This window comes from Hippopotamus amphibius, chromosome 2 (assembly GCF_030028045.1).
Source record: "Hippopotamus amphibius kiboko isolate mHipAmp2 chromosome 2, mHipAmp2.hap2, whole genome shotgun sequence".
Taxonomy (NCBI): domain Eukaryota; kingdom Metazoa; phylum Chordata; class Mammalia; order Artiodactyla; family Hippopotamidae; genus Hippopotamus; species Hippopotamus amphibius.
This window is the reverse complement of record NC_080187.1, coordinates 171,671,875-171,682,836: the sequence shown is the minus strand read 5'-3', so window position 1 is coordinate 171,682,836 and position 10,962 is coordinate 171,671,875. Positions and strand designations below refer to the sequence as shown.

General features: G+C 40.0%; 1 protein-coding gene across 1 annotated transcript; it reads right to left on the bottom strand.

The window, feature by feature from the left end:
- Positions 1-71: 71 nt before the first annotated feature.
- On the bottom strand, positions 72-10,934 carry NEDD8 (NEDD8 ubiquitin like modifier). Its single transcript, XM_057721105.1, has 4 exons — positions 10,780-10,934; positions 1,273-1,320; positions 1,022-1,104; positions 72-433 (listed from the first exon to the last, which is right to left on the bottom strand). Exons 1-4 carry the CDS (start codon positions 10,795-10,797, stop codon positions 337-339), a joined length of 246 nt encoding a protein of 81 aa, XP_057577088.1. The 5' UTR covers positions 10,798-10,934; the 3' UTR covers positions 72-336.
- Positions 10,935-10,962: the final 28 nt, after the last annotated feature.

The following is a 10,962-nucleotide window of genomic DNA, read 5'->3' as shown; positions in this document are numbered from 1 at the left end:
GGTGTAACTGGGTGTGCATTGGACCCATTCTGATTTCAGACATTTGTGCAGTAGAAGAAACATTCCAGGAGGCCAGGAAATATTTTATTGATAACCAGGGACACAGCCATAAGAGAGGGAAGCACACAGGACTGCAAACTAAAACCCAACAGCCAGCAAGGGCCCTCTGGGCCAGGAACACTGCATCCTGGGGTCCTCACAATCTCCCACCAATAGACACATGAGACTGGGCATCCAGGAGAGGGGGCAGCGGCTCTGGTGCCCCACAAAGTGAGAGGATATATGATGCCTCATAATGAGCGACAGGGCAAGGAGGTGAAATGGAGAGGGGGTCCATCACTGCCCAAGACCACCTCCTCCTCTCAGAGCCAATACCAGGTGGAGGACCGAACCACCTAATATCTTATAATCAGCTGCTGTCTTCTCATCATTCCTGCAGGAAGAGGCAAAACAAAACAAAAGCTATTAGAAATACCATCTAGAGCAAGGTTCTTAACCTGGGTTTCATGGATTTTTCTGAGGATCTATGAATGCAGATGAGAAAAAAACTACATCTTTATATTTTTACTAACCCCTAACTGAAATTTGATTATTTCTTTTAATTTTGAACACAGGCAAAAACCCACAGGGGTATTAGCAAAATGGATAACCTGTTACCAACAGAAATTAGATACTTTCATATCATTTCACAACTGTTTGTAGGTATCCTGAAAATCTTTTAAAATTATAGCAGTTATTATATCCATCATTAGCCCCTTCATGTATTAATGAAGCACATACATCACAAATTTGCTTATTTAGTAGTTTGATAACTGTATTTCAATATCATTAGTTTCTTTTGTAATTCTATGCCTTTTATTTTATGTCTGCAAAAACCTCATTCTGAGAAGGCGTTCATAACCTTCATCAAATTGCCAAAGGGTCTGAGGCAACAACAAAGAAGAAGGCCTGCTCCACCTCCAGTACTCGCATCTTCAGGTTCATATAAGATTGCCACACCCTCATTCCCGTTCAAGCTTACATTTGTTTACCACTGTAGATGAGCCGCTGCTGCTGTGGGGGGATTCCCTCTTTCTCCTCTACTCGCTCCTTGATGCGTTCCACCTTTAGGGGTAAAAGTAGTCAGGGGCTGCTCAGGGGAAAAGACCGTGGGAGTGGAAAGAACAAGAGCTACGCAGACAGTATGAGCGCGAAAGGACAAAGTTCATCGGCACACCCAAGCAAATGTACATGTTGGGAGACAGGCATGGAGAGGTATTGGGCATACACTACCTTGTCTGTGGGTTCAATGTCAATCTCAATCTCCTTTCCGGTCAGCGTCTGAAACAGGCAAGGGTTTCATGAGTCCTATAGCCCAATATACAATTTGTCTCCTAGGTAAAACATCCTGGCCTAGTCTTGGGGGATCTACTACCTTCTGAGAAATGCACATTCTCAGCAAAGCTGATGTGAAGTGTCATGAATTTTTACCATACCAGATTTCAGATATTTTTAGGCTGTGGACAACTTTGATAGGGGAAGATTCTGTGAACCATATGACCCTTTTAATCTCACAGGTCATCTCACCCCCCACCCCAGTAGAATCCATGAGAATACTATAATTCCTTTGGATAAGACTGCAATGAGTGTTGTTCTACGGAAAGTATTCCTTTGAGAGAGAAGGACCTTGTCTTATGTACCAACGCTAGAAATTAACATTCAGATAATTCAAAGAATTCTCAAACACACTAGAGATCACCTCTGACCAGCTTCTAAAGTAATACTAGAATTCAACATTCTATTCTCGCATATCTTCTCCAGACTTCTACCTAAATCCTAAATTGCAGCTCTGGTCTTCTTGACTTCTTTGATAGGCTAAGGGCTGCTGGTATCCAAACACAATAATTATACTCACTGTACACTCATAAATGTTGTGCTTCATCCAATCTAATCTCCTATCCATCCTTGCTCTTAAAGCTCCATCCTCACCAGTCTACAGTAATCCAGACTACAAATGCATGATCTAATTTTGGGGCATTTTCTTTGCTTCCACTGTTTTCCTTGTTGCCATGTCCTCTTCTACTTTTCCTCAAACCTTCAAGGGACCCTTTAAGATCAATGACTCGTCCCCAACACACTTTAATAGCTATTAAAGCTAGTTGTTTAGGTGTCAAACTCTCCAATTTACACTGCAACTTCCTAAAGGACAGAGACTGTTCAATCTGCCTAATCTAAGCACAAAGTCCAGAGTTTGACATATAAGCAGTCAGTAAGTATTTGTGGAAGGGCTAAATGCACCTATGATCATGTTATGATCACAGCCAACATTTACTGAACACTTTCCAAGAGTCAGAAACTATGCTGAGTGTCTTACATGCGTCTGTAGATTGAATCCTTGAACTACTCATGAGATATGTGCTACTACCATCGCCATTTATAGATGACGGAAATGGGGTTTGCACAGGTTAGAGAGCTTGCCTATGAAGTCAAAAGGAGAGTGTGGATTCAAATACAGACCCTCTGGGGAACCTGGGCTTTTAGCTCTGTACTCAGTACTGCCCGAGTCTGGCTGATCTAGTATTGAGACCCAACGTACACTCCTGTGGTAGACTCACAAAATAACATACGGTTCCTGCTTACGGTATTCACAAAGACCAGCACAAAGGAAGTGCTTAGGACCCAATTTCTCAACCATGAGAATGGTTCACTACTAAGGATATATCAAAAAATGCAAGAGTAACTCCTTTGGATTGAGCTGTTTGGATGCAAAAGACTAAATTACCAAAGTGATTCTCAAGTTTCCACCCCAACCCAAGCCAGTCTCTATGAAAATTTTCAGTCGTCTATGGAAACATGAGAAAAATAATGACAACAGTGAGATTTTCATGAAACTAAATATATTCAGGTGTTAAAATGTTCTTTTATGAAATGACAGTGACAATATATGGTATTTTTTTAGGCTCTTTCCTGACAAAATAAAAGTATGCAATTCCGTGTTGTCCACAAATTATTTCACTTTCTTGATCTTAATGCTTTAAATGCAAAGATTCTTTAACCAGACAATTCTAAGTAACTAACCTAAAGGAAAAACTTGAAATTTGAGTATGTATTCAAAGAGGAACATGTGAGGTTTACTGCAATACCTTTTATAAAAGCAAAACACTAGAAATAGCCTAATGTCTATTAATAAGAAAACAAACTATGGTACACCCATAGAATGATGTTATGCAACAGTTTATACACTAACATGGAATGATCTAAAGAATGTATGATTATGTATCATTTTCTATATGTAGATATATACATATATACATACATACATGCATAGAAGAAAGGATTAAAAGTATAAGTATCTCTTAAAATAACGATTATCCTTCGGAAGGTGAGCAGGACTGAGAAGACCAAAGGTAACTCTCCCTTTATCTGTACTATTTAAATTTCTAATAAAAATATATTCCTTTATCACATGAATATTAATATTCATTCTGATTTAATAATAACAATTTTTAAAGAGTACAAAAGACTCTAACAGAAGGCCTAGAACTGCTCTCCCAAGAGTCAGATGCTTGGGCTTTATAACATTTGAAAAAAATTACTGGTTTATAAAATCTAAAACTTTAGCACTGGTCCTTTTTTTTTGAGATCGGCTATAGAAGCCTATGAATTCAAATTGCTCCAGAGAGCAATGTGGCACATGGCGTCCTAGCAACAACACTTCCGGGATGATAATCCTATGTCCAAAAATATACCTATTACAATGGACCGTAACCTTTTGAAACTGGAAAACTAGAAACGCAATCTAAATATCACACAATTGAGGGTTAAATTATGGTACACACATAGGGGGAAAAATCACACAGTTTTCAAATAATGTTTAGACTAACAATATAATTCTAATTTTGTAACTAACTAACTAAATAAACGTGTATTTATATGCTTTCAAAAAAGTTTGGAAGGATATAGACATCAGTGCTTTTATCTTGAGTTGTGAGATTATGGATGATTTAAATTATTTTCTTTGTGCTTTTTTGTATTTTCCATTTTTTAATACCATGAATACACTGGGATGAGAAAAAAAAAGTAAAACAATGTCCTTGATGAGAGTATAAGGAAACAATTCTGTAAAGTAGCACTGTCCACTAAAGATAGAAACTTAGTGAAAGCCATATATACAATATTAAATATTCTAGTAGCCACATTTTTAAAAGTGAAATTAATTTGAATATTCTGAAACCCAATATATTCAAACTATGAATATATTTTACACTGTTTTCCTAACCAAATCATCAAAATCCTGTGTGCATTTCATACTCACAGCACACCTCAATTCAGATGGTAAGTTTCCATCTGAAATACCTGATCTGTACTTAAACTTCATAATTTACAGTTGAAAAAGTATGTTTACATTCCCAACTTGTTCCAAACAAGCTAAAAGGTTTTCCAATGACTGAACTAAAGTTTCAGTTCTTATATTACATTAATTAAAATTAAATACAGGGGCTTCCTAGGTGGCGCAATGGTTCAGAATCCACCTGCCAATGCAGGGAACACGGATTCAATCCCTGCTCCAGGAAGATCCCACATGCCACGGAGCAACTAAGCCCGTGCGCCACAACTACGGAGCCTATGCTCTTAAAAAAAGGAAAAAAAAAAAGAACTTAAAAAAAAATTAAATACAAATAAAATAATTGACATAAGATTTCAATTCTTCAGTCTCACTAGCCACATTTCCAGTGCTCGATAGCCCACGTGGGCTAATGGCCACTGTACTGGACACTGCTCAAGCATTCCAGCTGATGTAGCAAGCACCAATAAAATCAGAATATCCCCATTTTGTAATTTCCAATGAAATAAAGGATCTGGGCAATGACTAACATCACAGAAAGCAAAACAACCTGACAGAAGTACGTCACAATATCACCTATGAATCATTCTCACACATAAACAGACAAAAGGGGTTAATCAAGCCTCTAGATCTTATTACCAATTGACAGGAATTACAGAGGAAAGAGGAATATATTAAAAGACAGCATGGGGATGTAATTAGCAAAATCCAAACTATAGGAAACTCTATGGGATCAACAATCTAGATTATTCAACAAGAAAAAAATGGGGGGGGGGAGGGGAATTACAGGTTTAAAGAGGCCTAAAATACTTATCAACCAACTACAATGTATGAATATTAATTGGATCCAGATTCAAATTGTAAAAAACAAAATGAGACAATATTAGTGAGAAATCGTTGATTTTTTAGGTGTAATAATTATGGTTATGATAGGAAAAAAAGTTCTTTTTTTACAGATAAATATCGAAATATGTACAAATAATATACACTATGCTATCTGGGACTTGCTTCTTAAAATATCAGGTAAGGGGCTTCACTGGTGGTGCAGTGGTTAAGAATCTGCCTGCCAACACAGGGGACACAGGTTCGACCCCTGGTCCGGGAAGATCCCACATGCAGCAGGAGCAACTAAGCCCGTGTGCCACAGCTACTGAGCCTCTGCTCTAAGAGCCCATGCTCCCCAACAAGAAAAGCCCGCGCACCACAACGAAGAGTAGCCCCCACTCACTGCAACTAGAGAAAACCCGCACACAGCAAAAAAGACCCAACGCAGCCAATAAATAAATAAATAAATAAATAAATAAATAAATAAATAAATTTCTTTGAAAAAATATATCAGGTAAGGAAAGTTGGTGAGTATATAAAATAAGATTGGCCATGAGATGATAGTTTTTGAAGCTGGGTATAGGGTGCATTATTCCTTCTCTCTGCTGTTGTACATGTTTGAAATTGTCTATAATTAAACTCATTTAAAACTGAACAATTTTAAAAGATATTCTTGATATTCAATCTTAAAAGATATTTTAAAAGATCATGAGCTTCCTAGGTGGCGCAGTGGTTAAGAATCCGCCTGCCAATGCAGGGGACACGGGTTCGATCCCTGCCCCAGGAAGATCCCACATGCCGTGGAGCAACTAAGCCCATGCACCACAACTACTGAGCCTGCGCTTTAGAGCCTGTGAGCCACAACTATTGAGCCCATGTGCTGCAACTACTGAAGCCCACGCGCCTAGAGCCTGTGTTCCACAACAAGAGAAGCCACGGCAATGAGGAGCCCACGCACCACAACGAAGAGTAGCCCCCACTCAACGCAACTAAAAAGAAAGCCCGCGCACAGCAAAAAAGACCCAACACAGCCAATTAAAAAAAAAAAAAAATCATGTCATACTGGATTTCTTCCATCAAATCTGGTCATTGTGACCCGGGAACACATTCAACGCTACTCAACTAGTCTATGATGAACCTAAGCCCAACATTCTACTACAAGCACTGGAGGGGATATAAAAGAAATTAAGTGACCCAGCCCTTGCCAACAATCTTTTTCAAATGAAGATTTACAACCAAGAGACATGAGACATACAATTAATGTACAATATACAAGGAAATGCCATACTGAATATTACTGTCCAAATACAAGGTGCAATGACAAAGTGCTGTGGTGAGGGAAAATCAACACTGATTAATTTAAACCTGACTGAGATAACATTTCACACCCACTATAATAACTAAAATAAAGATGGGTACAGAGCAGCTGGAATGCTCACTCATTGCATGTGGGGATGTAAAATGGTACCACACTTTGGAAAACTGTTTGCCAGTTTCTTTTAAAGTATATATGACCCAGAAATTCCATTCTTAGGGTATTTATCCAAAGGAAATGAAAACGTAAGTCCACAAAAAGACCATGTTTATATCAAGAGAAGCCTTCTTCATAATAGCCAGAAACTGGAAATAGCCCAAACGTCCATCAACAGGAGAATGGGTAAACAAATTGTGATACAGTCATCTAACGTAATGTTACTCAGTAATGAGAGGGAGCTACACACACAACAGACATATTGCTGAGGGAAAGAAGCCAGACACAAAAATTATATATTCTATAATTCTATTTATATGAAATTCTAAAACAAGCAAAACTAACCTATAGAACTTTCAGCGAGTATGGGTGAAAATGTTCTAGACTTGTGGTTACATGGGTGTATACTATTGTTAAAAACTCCTTGAACTTAACCCTTAAGAGTTTTGTGTTTTATGTTTAGAAAAGCATGAATGAGAAAACTGAGGCTTAGATAGTAAAGCCAAGTGCCTAAAGTAATTTGCCAAGAGGAATCAAAGCAGGATCTGAGGTTAGGGAATAACATGTGAAGAAGTTTAAAGAAGACCTGAACACTATGATTTTGTACACCATATCTTGGTATAAATCTAAAATTCATTACTATTTTTTAAAAATATATACACTTTATTTTTTTTAAGATTTTTTTGATGTGAACCATTTTTTTTAAATTAGAAAATGAGTTTATTAAATGTAAGGCCAGAGGTTTAAGCCACAGATAAATCTGTAATATCACTGTGGGGGAAAAGAGCTTCTTTACTGAAAAATCTCTGCCACCACTGACCCTCAGAACTAGATGCTAGAAATTCCATCACTGCCACCTCCAAGGAGTGCAGTGATGGTGGGGAGGGGGATGAAGGTGAGGATGCAGTGAGGAAAGAGGCAGGGGATGTGGACCATTTTTAAAAGTCTTTATTGAATTTGTTACAATATTGCTTCTGTTTTATGCTTTGGTTTTTTGGCCAGGAGGCATGTGGGATCTTAGCTCCCTGACCAGGGATTGACCCCACACCCCCTACAATGGAAGGCAAAGTCTTAACTACTGGACCACCAGGGAAGTCCATAGACTCTAAACTTTAGAGGGGAATAGCTGTAGGAAAATCTCATTGGAGGTATCACAGGGAAATAAAGACATAAGTTAATGAGACCCCAGATGAGAACAAGGGTAATGGGAATGGAAAGAAAATCAGCAGAAAGATGAATCGAAAGAAAAATTAGGTTCTATGAGAAAACAATGATTTTAAAGAATTGGGTTCCAGATACCTGGTAGATTGATGGGATCAATATATGAGATGAGTTTTGGGAAGATGGCTTAAGACAGAAGATGATGTATTTAATTTCAGAAAGACAAAGATGAGGTATCAAGAGAAGATTTTGGACTTCTTAGGTGATGCAGTGGGTAAGAATCCGCCTGCCAATGCAGGGGATACAGGTTCGATCCCTGCCCCAGGAACATACCACATGCCGCGGAGCAACTAAGCCCGTGTGCCACAACTATTGAGCTCATGTGCCGCAACTACTGAAGCCCACGCACCTAGAGCTCATGCTCTGCAACAAGAGAGGCCACTGCAATGAGAAGCCCACGCACCACAAGGAAGAGTAGCCCCCGCTCACCACAACTAGAGAAAGCCCGAGTGCAGCAACGAAGACCCAACACAGCCAATAAAATAAATAAGTAAATTAATTAATTAAAAAAGAGAGAGAGGTTTTAAATCACAAGGATGCCAACTAAAGAATGTCACTTGCCACCTGATTTTACAAGAATTAAGTCATTACCCACTGCAGTCTGTGACCTTCAACCCAGTCTGAAAGGCGTTCAAGGTGGAGATCAGGAATGAGGCACATCAAGAATGTGCTCTGGGAAAACTGATAGAACAGGCCTTTAGGCAGTCAGATGTTTTTAGGAGAAAATTTTATGAACCGAAATTCTTGCATCTTCCCATACTTAGAAAAGCACAAAAAACCATGAACTAAGATATCTGTCCCTCCTGACTAGCAGCAACCTTCTACCAAAATGTGTGCTTGATACCCTTCACCAAAAATCACATACCTGCCGACCTCCCCCACTTACCTTTGCAGCCGTTCCTCACAGCTATCTAAGAGGCTGTCTCCTGGACTAAGGTCCTCAGTAAGTCCCCAAATAAAACTGAACTCACAGCTCATGTTGTGTGTTTTTCCTTCAGTCGACAAAGGATTTAGTTGTAAAGGATTGCAGAAAGAGATATGGAGTAAGTTAGCTACATGGAGAGTGACAGTTGAAGAATGAATAATTCACAAAGGAACCCCCCTAATAAAACCTATCATTTGTATAGTAATGCACAGCTAACTAATTGCTTTATTTATTTAACATACAAAAATTTATTTAACATACAAAAAATAAAGAAAAAGATGCATAGAGAAACCTATTTGAAAGTGTAAAGGGAAGTGTCTTCAGAAAGGAAACACAATTTTACAGAAGTACTAAGTAAAAAACGGATTCAAAGAAAGTAGAACCTTGCCACTCAAAGTATACTCCTCATTCAAGCAGCAAAAGCATCACTTGGTAGCATGTTAGAAATGCAGAATCTCAGGTTCCATCCCAGACCACTGAATTAGAATCAGCATTTTAATAAGATCCCCAGGTGATTCCTACACATTTTAAAGTTGAGAATCCCACCTGGAATACAGTATTTTCTTAAAATGCAGGTCTCAACCCATTGGTGGGTTATGAAATCAACTTGGAATAGAACTCAAAATATCAGAGCATATCACACACACTTATTTTATGTTTGTACGGGACCATGAGGTAAAATTTTTTTGTGTAGGCTGAGATTTAAAAAAAAGTTTACAAAACACTGAACACAAGTACAGTAATAACCTCTTCTTGGGACTAAGGGAGGACTAAGAGAACATGAGAATCTATATATTGAAATGACATATGCATTCACTTACTAATGTTTCTCAAGAATTTTTGGACAGTCACCCACACTAAGAAATACATATGAACTAATATCACATCCATACATGTAATATACATACAAAATAAAAACCAAAATTTCACAAAACAATCCTCTTACCCAGAAGTATACCCTGATATTTCTCTTTTTTCCTTTTTCTTGTTGCTTGTGACCCACTGACTTATTAAACTGATTTTATAACTAGTGACTCCTTCACAGGTCATTACTCAAAATTTGAAAAACAATGACCTTTAACACGCTGCTTGGTCTCAATCCTTAGCTAAGAGGTGGTTCAGAAGGACTGAAGAGGTTAACGGCTATTATGCATGGTAAATACACTAAACAGTTGATGAAATAATGATAGACTTACTTGGCAGTTAAAAAAAAAGCGCTAAACTAACGTTGCACTGCATCAATTGTTAGTTTTTGTCCCTCCGTCTTAAAGCAAGAAGAAGGAAACAGCAGATAAGACTAATGAGGGTTGGGAATTGGTGAAGAACCAAGGGAGACGGGATGGAGATGAAGGAAACACTGCTAGTACCAAGAACTAGGGCACTGATAACTAACCTGCCTCAGTCAAGGAAGTGAGGCTGGTCCAGGATGCTGGCTCAGAAAGGCAGGTGCTGACTGAACACGCTCCCAGCTCTGGTTCCTGAAGGCCGGCTGAGATACTATACCTTGGCGACAACTAGTAAAGGCTTACAGTCTAGCTCCTGGGAGGCCCCGGTTCCCTAGGCTAACGTTTTTGTGCTGTGCTGTGCTCGGAGTAGCCTACGTTAGGGGCTGGGAAAAGCAGGTAACCTGGGCATGGAGGATGGAGAAAGCTTATTCCAAGAATCCGAGAGAGAGGGAGGTCAAGATGCTGCTAGGCCTTTCTCTGACCGTGGGGGTTCGAATACAGTGAGACCCCGGACAAAGGCGGCTTCCTTCTGGGTCACGGCACGGTCCTGGAGTGAAAGCAGGCACGGCACCGACCCTGGGGTCGGCCGGCTGGGCCAGCCCCTTGCTCTCCAAGCCCTGTAGCCCTCCCCGCCACCCCCCATCCCATCACCCCTCGCGCGGAGCCCCGAGGCTGTCAGCCCCCTCCAGGCTCGGGAAAGGCGTGGTTTTCCTTCCCGGCTTCTCCCTTAAGGCACAGCGGCCAGCCCAGTACCACTGAGTCTTGGCAAGGGTGGAGGTGCTCCCACCTTCACTTTAATTAGCATCTTCTTCCCAGTTTGGGGCTGCGCACAGATAAATTGCTGCTTCTACCGCTGCAGTCGCCGAAGCCGCTCCCCAGCACTCCGCCTGTGGGAGTCACTTCTGCTTCTGCTTCCGGGTCACTGCCTGGCTCCACCCCCGCCCCCGGCACTCCACCCCCACCCCCTTCT

What these genes read in the sequence shown, in the direction of transcription:
- NEDD8 (XM_057721105.1), bottom strand. An exon ending in ACATTGAACCCACAGACAAG is followed by an intron (nt 1,105 to 1,272) that starts GTAGTGTATGCC and finishes TTACCCCTAAAG; the next exon opens with GTGGAACGCATCAAGGAGCG. An exon ending in ATCTACAGTGGTAAACAAAT is followed by an intron (nt 434 to 1,021) that starts GTAAGCTTGAAC and finishes CTCTTCCTGCAG; the next exon opens with GAATGATGAGAAGACAGCAG.